At 36.9% G+C, this 16398-nt stretch overlaps 1 protein-coding gene across 1 annotated transcript; it reads left to right on the plus strand.

Moving 5' to 3' along the window:
* The first annotated feature begins 5164 nt into the window (after positions 1–5164).
* LOC137956276 (uncharacterized) lies at positions 5165–9043 on the plus strand. Its single transcript, XM_068803694.1, has 2 exons — positions 5165–5349; positions 8150–9043. Exons 1-2 carry the CDS (start codon positions 5283–5285, stop codon positions 8728–8730), a joined length of 648 nt encoding a protein of 215 aa, XP_068659795.1. The 5' UTR covers positions 5165–5282; the 3' UTR covers positions 8731–9043.
* The last annotated feature ends 7355 nt before the right edge of the window (positions 9044–16398 follow it).

A 16398-nucleotide genomic window follows, 5' to 3' on the forward strand; every position in this document is an offset into this window, starting at 1 on the left:
GGAAGCTTGATAACCCTAGAGCTCGTTGAGGAGAACTCTAAGCCTCTTTACGCTAAAATTAACCTAATTCTTAATACTTCAATGATTGCTTTTCTCATTACTCTTACCCCTTAAATAGGGTTCACCCTGTTAGGGTTTAATAAAATATTACAGAAATATCCCTATGAATAAAATATTCCAAAAATACCCCTATGACCTAAAACTGAAATAAAATAAAGTAAATTAAAGAAAACACTAAAATAATAATGTTATTGCATGCATAACACACACCTTATTCGAAAACCAAACCTGGTACTTGACATCACTCCCGAAAGGTAAAAGACAGGTTGGCTGTCGATGGGTTTTTTTGGTGAAACAGAATCCGAATGGATCGGTTGCTCCTTTTAAAGCTCGACTGGTTGCTAAGAGCTATACACAGTGCTATGAGATAGATTATGAGGAGACCTTCTCTCCTATTGCAAAATTGCTGCTAACTCCTCATGGCCCGCCTATCGGTTAGATGTTAAAAATGCTTTTTTAAATGGTGATATCAGTGAGGAAATTTATATGGTTCAACCACCTGGTTATGTGGCTGAGGGGGAGTCAGTATGCCGGTTAAAAAAGTCTTTATATGGGCTTAAGCAGTCCCCTCGGGCTTGGTTTGATAAATTTAGTCAAACACTCCTACGGTTTGGTTTTCATCAGTGCTCAGTTAATCATTCTGTATATTATAAAGATACGGTCAAAGGGAAAATATTATTGGGCATATACGTGGATGATATTATCTTAACTGGTGATTATGCTTTGAGCATACAAGAGGTGAAGCAGATGATATGTCAGGAATTCAAGACTAAAAACCTTGGTATGCTTAAATATTTTTTGGGTATAGAAGTTCTTCAATCCAAACATGGGATAATATTGTCTCAAAGGAAATATGTCTTGGATCTCCTTGAAGAAAAAGGAATGAAGGGTTGTAGACCAGCTGACACACCTATGGATACAAATGTAAAATTATGTGCCACAAATGAAGAAGATATTGATATTGGCAAATATCAAAGACTTGTGGGAAAACTGATTTATCTCATGGTAACTAGGCTAGACATATCATATGCTGTAAGTGTGGTGAGTCAATTCATGCACAAATCACAAATTACCCACTGGCAGGCTTTAGAGAGAATATTACGTTATCTAAAAGGAGCTCCGGGAAGAGGATTGCTGTATAAAAAACATGGGCACTTCAACATAGAAGGCTTCTCATATGCAGATTGGGCTGGATCTCCTGATGATAGAAAATCTACATAAGGATATTGTACACTGGTTGGGGGAAACTTGGTTACATGGAAAAGTAAGAAGCAAAATGTGGTTGCAAGATCTAGCGCCGAAGCAGAATACAGAGCTATGGCCCATACCGTTAGTGAACTTTTATGGATCAAGACCCTTCTTACCGAACTAGGTTTTTATAAAAAGGGGTCCATGAATCTGCATTGTGATAATCAAGCAGCCATTCATATCACTTCAAATCCAGTTTTTCATGAAAGAACTAAACATATTGAGGTGGATTGTCATTTTATACAAGAGAAGTTTCAAGCAGGAATAATCTCTCTCGAACATGTGTCATCTCAAGAGCAAGTAGCTGATATTCTCACTAAACCTGTTACATCTAAAATCCTATCGTTTATATGGGGCAAGCTGGGTATTTATGATGTCTTTTCTCCTCCAGCTTGAGGGGGAGTGTTGGAAGATGGGCTCAAGCCCACGAGCTCAAGACAAGAAGCCCACATGTCAAAGGAATGGCATATGTGTAAAATATGGTACTTTCCATAAAGATGGCATTGAAGTGTAAATATGTGTTCCTTTTATGTCTTTTGTTTTAACAAGTTGTAGCCCTAAGGGCATTGTAAAACTATAAATAAAGGCAATGGCTAAGAGGTAGGGCATTGAAGCACTCTCCTCTCTTTCCAAAAATTCGTCCAGCCCTCATTTTTCTTTTTGACACAACCCTCTTCTCCCTTAATTCAAACTCTCTCCTTCCACGTTCTTCTTCTTCTCTTCTCCTTTTCTCTTCTTCTTCTTCTTCTTTCTTGTTGATCTAAAGTTCCTTTCATGATATCCTAAATTCCATACTACTGTTGTTCTCGACAATAGAAGGATAAAACAACATCCAAACAAATATTTCTATCCTTCCCAGCATCCCCAAAAAAATTCCTTCTCGGAATTCAAACACACTTGTCAAAAATGAGTCAAAATGGTTCTATTTCTCTGCCTCCCGGAATAGAAAACCACCAGGCCAAAAATTTGAGCAGCGTCGCTGCTGCTCAGCTCCTTGGAGCTCCTTCACCCCCATGGAAAAATTTTTTATACATATCAATTGAGGGCATGTCAGAAACTTACCCAAAAATATGTTGATGTGGGTTCCCTACTGGCCTACTGCAAGCGAGATTGAGACTGAAAGTGTGAATCTGGAAGCCAAAGCCCACCGGATTTGTTTCTGCCGGCGCCTCCTCTTTTTTCAGTGACGAATAGCAGCCCTTTGTGGCTTCGCTGCTTGTATATTTTCCGAGATAGTGAAGGGACGGCTGAACTGATTCGCCAAGACAGAGGCAGATCAGAATTTTTCTGTCTGGTGTTCTGGGAGACATTTTGCTGGCCGTGAGAAGTGATTTTTTGAGGTCGAACCCAAATCAACCCTTACCAACGAGGATTTGGTAGCAGACCCCTCTGATTTCGAATTTCCAGGGTCCCTATTGTCTAATTTCCATGACTGAGAAATTAGATTTGTTTGGCCCATCGCTGGACTTCCCTGCTTGGGAATATTGAAATTTTCTGGCCCATGGCCCTTCTGCCTATCCATAACAGCGTTTGTTGCCTCTTCTACTGTGCAATTGTCATGCTTGGAGATTTGAGGTTGTATGACCTTCTTTTCTGCTAGGTACCTCATCATTGCAGAAAATTCACTGGAAGTTCTATGCATTCCCTCTTGTATTTCTTCCAATAATTCGAGTATGGCCATACGTTTTTCTCGCAACGAATCCCTCATTGTGTTCCCACTCTGATACCAGTTGTTATGGTCCCGGATCTGATAGATGGATTTTTAGGGAGGAAGAAGAGGAAGACGAAAATCAAGCCAAAGGGAAGCTTGAAAATCCTAGGATCGTTAAGGAGAACACACACCTCTGAGCTCGTTGAGGAGACCTCCAAGCCTGTTTAACCTAAAAATCAATGCTTGTCTTTCTCATTACTCTTACCCCTTAAATAGGGTCACCCTTAAAAGGCTTAAGATAAAATATTACAAAAATACCCTTATAAATAAATATTCCAAAAATACCCTTGTGGCCTATTCTACTTTAACTGAAATAAAATAAAGTAAATTAAATAAAAATAATTATAATAATAATGTTATTGCGTGCATAACAGGGTAGATCCCATGCCCAATCCACGATATATTAACTGCTATTTCATTAAAGGCAGTTTAGAAATTTCACTCTCGTAAAGCCGTTGCCCTAATTTTCTCTTTATAATTGTGGGGGCACCTCTATTAGGGTTTTATCATTCATCCGAGGAGCATCAAAAGGTGCCGCCCGAGAGGTTAAAAAAAAAACACATGTAAGTATGTGTGATCTCTCTTGTAAACTATTTTATCTTCATAGAGGATTACTACAATGGTGGAAGACAAGACGTAGTCTCACCTTGAGGTGAACCTGTATAAATCTTATTGTTTAGTTCCCGTGCCTGTTTTTTTTCTTCTTTTGTGTTTATTATTAATACTTTAATTAGTTTGGAATTAGGGTGTCTAATTCCTAACAATTATGACATCCCTTTATTGCATCATGTTGGCATAAATGAATTTAAGTTAATAATAAAAGTAATATTATATATCTTTCTCAAGGTTTGAGTGGTTAGCAAATAATATAGAAAGCTCCAAAGACTTCTAATATGGGTGAAAAATTGATAACTTTTAACTAAACCATCTAACAATAAAAAAATGAATCAACTTTGGCAATGTTAAAAAGAAAAGTGGATGATGTGAACCAAAAACCCAGTTGCCTTATCCTACTGTAGTGTTGTCATGAATTTTTTTACTTAAATATAATTATTGTCTTGACCTTTTTTTTTTTTAAAAAAAAAGAAACTCAGCCTAATCCAATATGTTTTCTAGTTTTGATTAATGGGCCAATTCTATCCTAGTCTAAAGAAAAATAACATTATTTTTTGTATGTGCATGTTTAAATATTTGATCCACTTATTGATTTTTGTTTCATATCAAACATTAGTAAAGATATAGAGGAAACAATATGAAATTAATGATGGCAATTTATTTTTTTATTAGATCAAACATTAGTCAAGATATAGGGAAAACAATATAAAGTTAAAGATGGTAAATCTTAGTCATGAACTTTAACTAAATTGGACCCCAAGAAAGGATTACATCAAAAGTGTGATTATGAAGCCCTATCCCATCTTTCCTATGTTCACTTTGAAGGGATCACTAAAAGGTGTGGAGCAATTTAGCTCGAGACAAACATAATCACTTTGTTATTATTTCACTTTTTTTTTTTTTTGTGTCTTTTCATCCTTAACTCATTTTTCTTCTATTGAAATAACTTGTGTGAGGTACTAATTCTTGACTAAGTTGGTAGGGGTGATAGCATTGTTGGTAGTTGGATGACCCTTTTGCCATTAAAGGCATTTAACTCTAAAGTAAGCCTTTATAACTGTTTATCAATCTTGTTTGTTGATAAAATAACTAAATTGGTCATTAACCATTTTGGAACGAGTCCTTACTTCTTTACCGTTCATGCAGGTCTACAAAACCATGGTTAGCAATTTTATTAGAAGAATTTCACTCGATGTAGCCTATGTACCACCATATATTGGATTTTGAAGTAGTGAAATTATATGGATATGTATAGATTAAAATTATACGAGACGCACTGGTTCGATGTGCATAGAAATGGCGGCACTTGAAGGGTTGCGGTGTCACGTACAAGTTGGTAGTCCCATTGGATACTTCAATGAGAAGGGTAATTCTGATATTTTATAGAGGAGTTAGGCACGTGGGGACAGCCCAACTCCAAATCTGCTTTTTCAGTTTCTGTACCAATTCTCAATATCTGGAATCCGGACTAAACCTTGGGCGGTTGGTATTACTTTGTCAGAGACCAGACAAGCGACCAGAGAAGTCGACCGAAGTTTTTGAGAGGCTTCGTGGTAATTTTGTGAAGTATCGATGGCTTGTAACCTTGTATAAATTGGGCAACAGTTTGTTCTCCATTCGGAGGTTCTGATCACTTGCAAGGACAGCAATGGCGGTCGCTTTTTGGTTTCTCTTCTCCGCATTTCTCCTTGTTTCAGATGCAACCGACAGTAAGCGTAAGTTCTTCTTTTTTTGCTTGGAGAAGAAGACAATGTGTCTAGTAATTTTCCATTCGGATCTTTGTGACTTTTGAATTGAAGCTACTTTTTGTTAGATGAAACTAGATTTTTTAGTTACTTTCTTGGGACTACAATGTAGCTCGAGATAGCGTTGAGCCGGCACTCTGAATGGTGGCTTGTGCTCACATTTTATTATACTGCAGAAAATATCTTCCATTCTGATATCATATATGCTTCAAAATTTTTCTGTGAGAGGAGCTGCTGTAAGTCAGGTCTAGAACTCTGAAGCCAGGTTTCCATATGTGTGTTGGAGGATCAGAATGCACCTCGAAATCGTCCTCGCATATTTTTCTAATAGGATTCTGCATTGCTGGTTTGACGCGATTAGATTCCAGAGTCAACACATGTTGGAATATTTCGTTCGATTGCTAGTTCATTTTCTGATTTCTGCAAATTGAATTCCTCGCCCCCAGGTTTCTGTCCACGTCCTTCTAGTGTTTCCTCCAGATAGTTCCGATCTAGGATTTTGGTAAGGAAAGTTGTTGTAAAGAGAGTGTTTCTATTCTGCAGCAATGCTTTGGAGACCGTTCAATGGAATCCTTTTTTGTAGTGTTCTGATTTGTTTTCAACTATAATAGATGGAAACGGGACACACTTTTGTTCACTTTCCTTAAATGTGAAATATATTTCTATGATGCTTTTCTTGAAGTTTACCAGCTCGTTTTGTGGCTCTCGTTTGCAAGATAAAGATTCTGTTGATCCAACAAATACAGATTAAGCGTAATCAGGTGACGGCTTTCACATGCAGCTTGAAATGATAAACAGTTGGCAATTCTTAAGTTGCTTCTTCATTAATGAGATTGTAAACTTATGCATGTATTCTCTTTAAGGTTTTTGGTGCCAAAAACTGGCATTTTCGGCTTTTAGCTGATTGAATCAGTACCATAATTTTCTACGAGTTGTATCTCAATATTCCAGTACAGAACACCCAAGTTAACATACATATTCTCACATCAGTTCATAAATAGTAGGCTCCAAAGTCCAGAACTGCAACTACAGGAAATTTCTGACACTTAGTTCTTAACTTGTTTCTACTGCAAATTTATCCTCATTTCCCAACATTCTTCTTGCATAGATCTAACATGATAAAAATCTCTCATTTTTTTTACATTAGAAATGTCCTCAGCAAGAGTTACAACTGCAGAAAAATCCCTGCAACTACATTATCAAAAGCAGAGTCTGCTAGGAACTCTATTTCCCTTGTAATTCTGCAACATTTATTTCTTCAATCCTAACCCTCCATTTACCTTGTTTCTAAATGATGTAAAAAGGCTTGTTTCTGTACCTTTATCTGATGGCATGTCAAAAGCACAGGTAAAAAGGAGTGGATGAACCTTATATAATACTCAATATGGTTCTTTTGTCAATAACCCTCTCGTAGGGTTTTTGGGATGTTCTTTAAGTTGGAGAGCATATACTGTTGTCTCTTTTTGTTAGCTATGTTTTGATGAGACTGGGCTTCTGTTTGTGCCTAAACTTGATTTGTAAATTGTAATTATAACAATGTTTCATTCAAATAACCGACTGAACCAATGTTCCCTTGTCGTCTTTGACTGTGAATATATTCTTACTTTCTGCAGAACATTTATCTAGTAAAAGTCACATTTATAATCAACTCGTGGAATTGAAGACTGTGTACATTGAATTGGTTTTATAGAGTCTAGAGGTATGATGAAGCTATGTCTGTAGAGATGTCTATTATCTATCTTCTATGTTGCTCGCTGTGCTGGATAATGGGTTATTGGTATCATATGTGAATGCTTGGACTCAAGAATTGAACCCCCAAAATCAGCTTACATGAATTTGGCATTTTTTAACTTTTATTTTTTATTTTTATTTTCTACAAATATCTATCCATTGACAAGAAATCCACTTGGAGATACTGAAGAACTAGATGTGTTATGAAAACTGCTTAGCATGTTATGGTTCTGGTATCCATTGACAAGAAAAGAAATCCACTTGGAGATAATGAAGAACTAGAAGTGTTATGAAAACTGCTTAGCATGTTATGGTACTGGTTTTAAAGTGAAGGCTGAAACTGACTTGATATTAATTGAAAGAGTCATTTCCAATGATCAATTAGGTGCACATTTATTGGTGTCTATAAGGATGTGACATCTGAATTTCTGAGCATGATTCATCTCATGTTGCCTTTAGTCTAGTTTTTCTCCTCTTGTTCATTTGTAATTATGGTAATACACCTTTCATATCTCTTTTCTACATTAGCAAAGAAAAGAAAACATGCCATCTGCTGTAAACAATATTCTGGACTGATTATGACTAACAAAAACAAATCATGTTACTTTCTCAAAGTAAACATTTCATAGTGAAAACTATTATTGCAGGCTGGAGCTGAATTCTAGAAGATCCAGTCCGGCAGTATTTTATTTTTCTTTTTTGAATTTATCGTATATAGTCCAGCAGTCTTTTTATGATGTAATTGTATTGCATTGTGTACTCCTTGCTGGTCTTGATAATTCTATTACATTGTGTTTGTTCTTCTTTGCCTACTTGTGGAAAGTAATGAAAAATTGAGTTTGGCTATTTTTGCCATCTTAGCTAGTCAAAGAACAGGGTAGATAAGAGGGTTTACAAGGTCATTTCTAGTTATAGTTCAGTTGATATGTGGCATATATTATGTTATCCAAGGAAGTCTGGTTTTCCTGCTTGTTTAGTATCCATCATTTTTATACTTGTGTTGGAATGACAATCTGTATTTGTCAATAAAACTTTACAGATAACCCGGCAGATGAGCTTGTAGCCGTGGTCAATGCAAATAGAACGGCTCACAAATCACCATCCCTTGTTGACAGTCCTGGACTAGGGTGCATTGCCTTGCAGTACATCAAAGCCTACCAAGGAAAGTGCGATGAGGTAGGAAATGGAAAAAAACCAGCAGATGCAGAATTTGCAGAGACCTTTGCACCCAATTGCGGTGTGCAGGCTTCAACCTTGGCCCCCGTGACTGGTCGTCTCCTTGGTTGCCAGTCTCGTTATGTGCCTCCCTCGGATGCATTCTCCGATATCCTGATCCAGAACAGTAGGAGCTTGGAGATTCTACACAGTAGGAATCACACTCAGATGGGAGCTGCGGTGAGTGGCAGTGATGGGGGTGCCCCATATTTCTGGTGCGTGTTGTTTGCTGGTGGTACACCAAACAGAACCTTCTCATTGGATGGGGGTGTTACAAAGATTACACATCCTGGGTGCTTCAGTGGGACGGATGATGATTGCAGTGGTGCTGCCCAATCCTATAACCGTCTTCTATGGGTTCAGGCAGTCGGAGTAATTGTTGCTGTAGTTTATGCCCTCCACTAGTGAGTTTTGCTTCCTCAATTTCTTCACTTTTTGTGTTGTTATTCTTCTCTTTATGTGCTTAATTTGATTTGCAATAGCTTCATCATTTGCCTCGTGTTTCTTTAATATTTCTTGGCTTTTTAAAGTCATGGAGCCCTACATTGGTCGGTTTGGGGAAGATCCGGCCCTCAGGCCCAGGTGTTCCTCTGTGACTATTAAACTTCGTTTTTGCAGTTGTTTTTGTGGAGACTCGTGTTCAGGAAGTTATCAGATAACCATTATTGGTGACATAATTTCCAATTAAAAGGAGATCTCCTCTGTTTCTCTTGCTTGATTTCTTTTTTCGTGCTTTTGTGAGAGTTATTGGCCTTTGCTGAGCACCCAGGACGCTTTAGATTACGATTTTATGGTGTAATTGAGCGAGTTGAAATTTGTTAAATATTCGATTCGATTCGTTTATTTGGTTTAAGATAAAAAACGTAGGGCCACCACTAGGACAAACGTGGATTTCATTTAAAATATACAACTCACATGACTAAAAAATAACCTTTTATGTTCTTTTCTTATATTTGAAATTTAATGGAACACCCGATCAATTGATTGGTCTGTAGGTTAGAGAAAAAATTTCTGGGCTGAAGGAAAAAAAAATTATGTGGACTTGTCCATTTAAGATGAGCATAATTCCAAAAAATACACTGAAATTCTATTGGAATATTTGTAGATTAATATTAGTTTTCAATAATTGTCTTTCGTATATTAATTTGAACAATGACTTTTTGTGACAAGAATGTGCCCATTTTTAGCTTGGATCCCAACTGGAATATAACCTAATGTTAAGATAGTATTATCTTAGTCTTTAACAAAGTACCTAGTTCTTGACATACTACAATATTACAACTTATTATTTTGCTAATCTTCACCAGAATATTTTGTTAGATCTTGTTTGCAGAGTTATGGGTCCAAAAACTATAATATAATGTCAAAATTTTCAAAATGATCCCAATATGATTTTAAGTCTATAACATATAAAAGTGATATTCTTTAATAGAATATTATGTATTATACTTGTTTAGTTTAATTAGGGGTGGGCACGGGTGGGGCTTGGGTTTTCCAAAACCTGAATCTATATAAACCCAAAACCCGAACCTAGAAAAACCTAAAGGGGGTAGGGAAACCAACCCTGTCACCACCTTGTTTCCCAATTCCTCAATACCGCCCCTGATTAAAAAAATAAACGGATTATTGCAATTAAGTGCTCAATAACTTCATTTATAAAGACGATAAAAAATTGCAGTTTATTGAGCATGAAGACATGAAGTATGCATAGATGTAATTGCAATTTAATTTTCACTATTGTAATTTAAGAGGAATTGCAAATAAAAAAAAATTACATAAACAACCAATATTTAAAAATACCTCTCGGTGGGTGGATCCATCGGTGTAGACTAATAGATGAGCCGGGGCTTTGATTTATCAACCGATGCCAGTCCAAAATGGTGACGGCAACAGGAATAGTGGACACGGATGAGGAAAAAAGCATGTCCGATTAGGGTTCTAAAAACATTAGAATGTAAGTTAAATCAAAGATTAAAAATTCAGATTTAAGGAGTAATGAGAAGAATTACCCTTTTTGTGGTAACTGACAGCTTGGCGGTGGTGGTGGCAGTGACTCTTTAGCCGGCACGGGACGAAAAAGCCGAAGGAAATCGACGCAGGATGGGAAAGATCGAAGGAGTAAGGAAAATAAGTAGGATACGGACGCCAGCAGTGGCAACATGACTGGGGAGGGGACAGAAGACGGTTTGGAAGGTTGCCGACTTGTAGGGGACGGGGACGGGGACGGGGACGGGCGGCAAGATTTGTCGATTTCGGGAAAAAATGGGGCTGGAAGCCCAATATTTTTCTTCCATAAATACCCTTTTAATAAAATTAATTGCCAACGTTTTAAATAAAGAAGTTTTAGATTTGTTTTTAAAAACAGGATATTGAAGTCCAGTAAAAAGTGACAGAGATAAAATATTTTCATAAATGTCCCAGATAAAGTTATTAAATCATATCATTTTATTAATTACCAATATATCATTTAAATTTTTAAATAGGGGCTTTATGGGTATAAAACCCCGCGGGTCCTGACCCGAAACCTGGAGGTTTTTATTTTTTAATCCTGTCCCCGACCTGCAGGGTGGAAAATGGAACTCATCCCCAGGTTTTTCAGGCCCCCTAAGTTTTAAGAACTATAACGTATAGCTAATGTAAAACTACTTTAGTTGATAACATAGTCTAATATTACAATTTAATTTAGCGTAACACTAATATTTAACAAAGTACATTGTTAATTGGGTTGAACCTAAAGTAGGAGCATTCTTAGTTATTCTAAAAAAATATATATTCAGAAAATCAATTACACTAAAATATAAAAGAGACAATTTCGCAAAATAGTTTGTCGATGTACAAAGTGTTTAGTCCGTGAAGATGTGAAATTATAAGAACAACAATAAAAAAATTGTAAAGTATAAAAGATGAAAAAGTTTTATGATCGGCTCAGGTGGTGTCTCAAGAGGGGGTTGAATTAAGTATAAAATAAAATTTAAGTGCATATAGTGTAATTGAATTTAAGTCAATAAACAAAATTAAAACCGCATACATTCAACTACAAGGAGAAAAAAAAAATTATTCTTGATGTTCCGCTAGGGTAACCACCACCCAATAACCCTTAGGAAAAATTCAATATGTTACTTTATTTAAAAAATTATAAAGAGATTAACCAGCATGCTTTAGTTAAGTGTAATATCCAATTACACTATCTCAATTTCTCCTAAAGATATTTCCTTCTAGTAGGTGTTCCCCTTTTAGATTTAAGGTTCTAGGAAGCCTCTTTCAAAAGAAAGTAAAAATATAAAAGAAAAAATAAACTTACACCTTTTTTGAAGAGAACTTTCTTAGCTAGATTCAAACTTCCAATCACTAAGCATATGGAAAAAAGGAATATGTAAATTGATAGAACTAGAAATGCCGAGAAATATTGAGAATTGGGAAATGTAGGCAGGTTTGGATTTTTTTCTCATGTAAAAGGGTAGAATTAGAAATTGAGACACAAATATTTCTTCAAAGGTTTAGTTTGCCAATATATATTTATTAATTCCTCAAGGATGAGTTTTCTCACAAAAGTAATTGTTTTGACTATTGTTCAAAATGCCACAAAAGAGGTTGATCAATCATACCTTTTCACTGATAGATCAATTGTCCCCCAACAACTATTTTTGAGTTCTTAAAGCTTTATGATTGATTATGACATCAATCAACCACTTTGAAACCATTTTTAAATTTGGATGATCAATCATGTTTTACACACTTGATCGATCATGCTTTGTATTTCATTGTGGCAACACTCTAAATAATCAATCATGCCTGTAGAATTTAAGATCCCATGTGGAGGACTTTAGATCAACGAAGAAGGGGAAAAAGAAGAAAGGAAGGAGAGGAGAAGGAGAAGGAGAAGGAGAAGGAGAAGGGATGAACAAAAATGGAGAGAGTTTGGATTAAGGGAGAAGAAGGTGCGCCGACCAAGAGAGGAGGGAGGCTGGACGAATTTCTTGAGAAAAGAGGGGAAAACTTCAATGCTCTACCTCTTAGCCAATGCCTTTATTTATAGCTTTACATTACCCTAAGGGCTAGAACTTGATAAAAGAAGAGACATAAAAAGAACAAGTATTTACACCTTTATGCCAGATTTATGAAAAATATTCTATTTTACCCATATGCCACCACTTAGACGTGTAGGCTTATTAGACCTGAGTTTTGTGGGTTTGAGCCCATCTTCCAACACCTCCCTCAAGCTGGAGGAGAAAAAACATCATAGATACCTAGCTTGCCACATATAAAGGATAGGATTTTAGAGGTAACTGGTTTAGTGAGGATATTTGCTACTTGCTCTTGAGATGAAACACGTTTGAGGGAGATTATTCCTTCTTGAAGCTACTCCAGTATAAAGTGACAATTCTCTTCAATGTGTTTAGTCCTTTCATGGAAGACTGAATTTGAAGTAATATGAATGGCTGTTGGTTATCATAATGTAGACCAATGGGACCTCCTCTATAAAATCCTAATTCAGTAAGAAGGATCCTGATCCATAAGAGTTCACTAATTGTATGGGCCATAGCTCTGTATTATGCTTCGGCGCTAGATCTTGCAACCATATTTTGCTTCTTACTTTTCCATATAACCAAGTTCCCTCCAACATGAGTGCAATATCCAAATGTAGACTTCATATCATCTGGTGATCCAACCCAATTTGCATTTGAGAAGCCTTCTATGTTGAAGTGCCCATGGTTTTTATAAAGCCATCCTCTTCCCGAAGCTTCTTTTAGGTATCGCAATATTCTCTCTAAGGCCTGCTAGTGTGTAAGTTGTGCATTAATTGATTCACCACGCTTACAACATATGATATGGCTGGCCTAGTTACTGTGAGATAGATCAGTTTTCCCATAAGTCTTGCCAATATCAATATCTTCTACAGTCGTTGCACATAATTTTATATTTGTATCCATAGGTGAGTCAACTGGTCAACACCCCTACATTCTTGTTTCTTCGAGTATGTCCAAGATATATTTTCGCTGAGACAATATTATCCCATGTTTGGATTGAAGAACTTCTATGCCAAAAAAAACTTAAGCAGTCCCAGATCTTTAGTTTTGAATTCCTAACATATCATATTTTTCATTTCCTGTATGCTATGTGCATCATCGCCGGTGAAGATAATATCATCAACATATACAACTAATAATATTTTTCCTTTGACGGTATCTTTAAAATATACCGAATGATCCATCAAGCACTGATGAAAACCAAGCCTGAGGGGACTGTTTAAGCCCATATAAGGATTTTTGTTACCGACATACCGACTCTCCCTCAACCACATAACCTGGTGATTGAACCATATAAATTTCCTCGTGTATATCACCATTTAATAAGGCATTCTTTACATCGAGTTGATATACGAGCCATGATGAGTCGGTATATGTTTAACTGAAAAAACCCATTTACAACTGATCGATTTTTTTCTTTTTGGGAGTGATACTAAGTATTGGGTTTGATTCTCATATAAGGCGTGCATTTCTTCATCCATAGCCGCCTTCCATCGTGGATGCTTTAGGACCTCATTATAGGACTGTGGAATGGAATGAGAAGAAAGACATGCAAGGAACTAAGAGCAATCGGAAGACAAACGATAATGAGACATAAAGTTGGAGATAGGGTGAGAAGTAGTATAGGAATGATGTTCCTTTCTTAAAGCAATATGCCGAGTATCAAATTCTGGCCCAAACATAGGAGGACTTACCTTGGGTGGATCTGACAAGTCCACAGGTGAGGCGGCGGCCAGTGCTTCAGGGGGGTGAGTAATATCGACATTGAAAGGCACAAGTGGACAAGGAGTGGTAGGAGGAAATGTCAACCCTGGAGGAACATCATTCAAGGAGTAGAAGGAGGTGTCCCCAAAGGTCACATCCCGATTTACAAGCATCCTTCAAAGGGTATGATTGTAACAGACATATCCTTTCTGGGTGCGAGAGTACCCCAAAAAAAATACACCTCATAGAGCGAGGATCAAACTTACTCTTTTGTGGTGAAGTGACATGGACAAAATATGTACATCCAAAAAAATTAAGGGGAAGATAAAAAAGATCTTCACCATGAAATTAAACAAAGTAAGGAGTTTGTTGAATTTAGGATCCCTTTTCTTAAATCTCGAGCAAGGAGAGAAAGGGAGAAAAAAGAAAGAGGAGAGAGAGTGCTCTCGGGTAAGGAGAAGAAGAGAGAAAATAGAAAAGAGAGGAACACTTCACGTGAAGGCGAAAAGTGGAGAACTACTTCCTTGATGATTAATTGTGAGTACAAGGTCCTCTATTTATAGTAGAGGAGAGTAGTAGAGTCCAAGTACATTTAAACTACCTTATCCTAATTACATTCAATCTATAACTCTTAAAAGATAAGTCTAATATAATAAAACAATTCTATATAATTAGAAGACTAACATAACTCAAACTAAACTTCTTCTATGAGGACGTGACCTTTAAGATAAGATGCCAGCTCATGGCTATCCTTGTGGGTCTCACTAGATCTTCTAACTAGCATGTGGTTCTCTTTTAGAAGTCTTTCTTGATCTTCCAACCAGCTTGTGGTTATTTTTATGAGTCCCACTTAATCTTCCAACTTATTAGGTAGGAAAGCCAACTTGCGTTAGTCCCTCTTGATCTCCAACTCTTCCATCTCATGCCAACTCATGTGATGACTCATCAAGTCATCCCTCGTCCTCATGGTGGGTCCCACCAGCTTGTGCAAGCTTGGTGGATCCTACCTTGTAACACTCCCCCTCATGTTGGGGGTGAGAAGACATCATAAACACCTAGCTTGCAGCAGATGGTGGACAAGATCTTATGTGTGACTGGTTTGGTGAGAATGTCTTCAACTTGGCTCTATGAAGATATATGTTAGAGCAATAGTATGCCGGTTTGGAATTTTTCTTGTATGAAGTGGTAGTCTACTGCAATGTGTTTTTGTTCTCTCATGGAAGACTAGATTTGATGTGATATGTATCGCTGCCTGATTATCACAATATAGGTCCATAGGAGCTTCTTTATAAAATCCTAGTTCAGTGAGAAGGAATTTGATCCATAGAAGCTCACTAACTGTGTCTGCCATGGCTCTGTACTCTCTTTCTGCACTAGACTGTGCAACTAAATTATGCTTCTTGCTTCTCCATGGAACCAAGTTCCCTCCAATCATAGTACAATATCCTGAAGTAGATTTTTTGTCATCCGGGGATCCGACCCAGTTTGCATTTGAGAATTCTTCTACATTTGAGAAGCCCTCTTCCTGGAGTTCCCTTCAAATATCGCAATATTCTTTCTAGGGCTTGCTAGTGACTAAGTTGTGGTTTGTGCTTACCACACTTACTACATATGATATATCTTGCCTTGTTACATAGAGAAAAATAATTTTTCCCACAAGTCTTTGATATTTCTCAATATCTACATCTTCTCCAGTACCTGCACACAATTTTGTATTTGAGTCCATAGGGTTTTCCACTGGTCTACACCCCATCATTCCTGTCTCGTTTAGTAGATTAAGGACAAACTTCCTTTGAGATAGTAGAATCCCATGTCTGGACTGTAGTACTTCAATATCCAAGATCTTTTGTCTTGAATTCTGCACATATTTTTTTATTGGTTTCCTAGATGCCCACGGGATCACTACTAGTTAGAATAATATCATCAACGTATACTACAAAAATGACCATGCCTTAGGTGTATCTTTAATAAAAGCGGAGTGATCATTTGTGAAATCTAGCCTGTACAAGGGCTTTGCTAAAATTTTCAAACCATGCTCGAGAAGACTATTTCAGACCATAAAGAGTTTTCTTCAATCGACATACCAATTCCCCCTCAACCACATAACCAGGTGGTTGTTGCATATAAATTTCTTCCTTAATATCCCCATTAAGCCAAGCATTTTTCACATCAAGTTGATATACATACTAGGAAGAATTAGCAGCCAGAGATAATAAAATACGTACCGAGTTCATTTTGGCCACTTGAGAGAAAATTTCCTCATAATCAATTACATAGCACTATGTATAGCCTTTAGCAACAAGTCGAGCCTAAAGATGAGCAACGGATCCATCTGGATTAT

The sequence above is a fragment of the Aristolochia californica genome, unplaced genomic scaffold, assembly GCF_029961685.1.
Source record: "Aristolochia californica isolate CCGP_79_NKW_82.1479 unplaced genomic scaffold, dmAriCali1.0.hap1 SCAF_2, whole genome shotgun sequence".
In the NCBI taxonomy this organism is placed as follows: Eukaryota; Viridiplantae; Streptophyta; class Magnoliopsida; order Piperales; family Aristolochiaceae; genus Aristolochia; species Aristolochia californica.

Excerpts from the sequence above, each read along its gene's own strand:
- LOC137956276 (XM_068803694.1), top strand. The coding sequence starts at position 5,283 with ATGGCGGTCGCTTTTTGGTTTCTCTTCTCCGCATTTCTCCTTGTTTCA. Across the intron at positions 5,350-8,149 it reads AGATGCAACCGACAGTAAGC|ATAACCCGGCAGATGAGCTT; the intron begins GTAAGTTCTTCT and ends AAAACTTTACAG.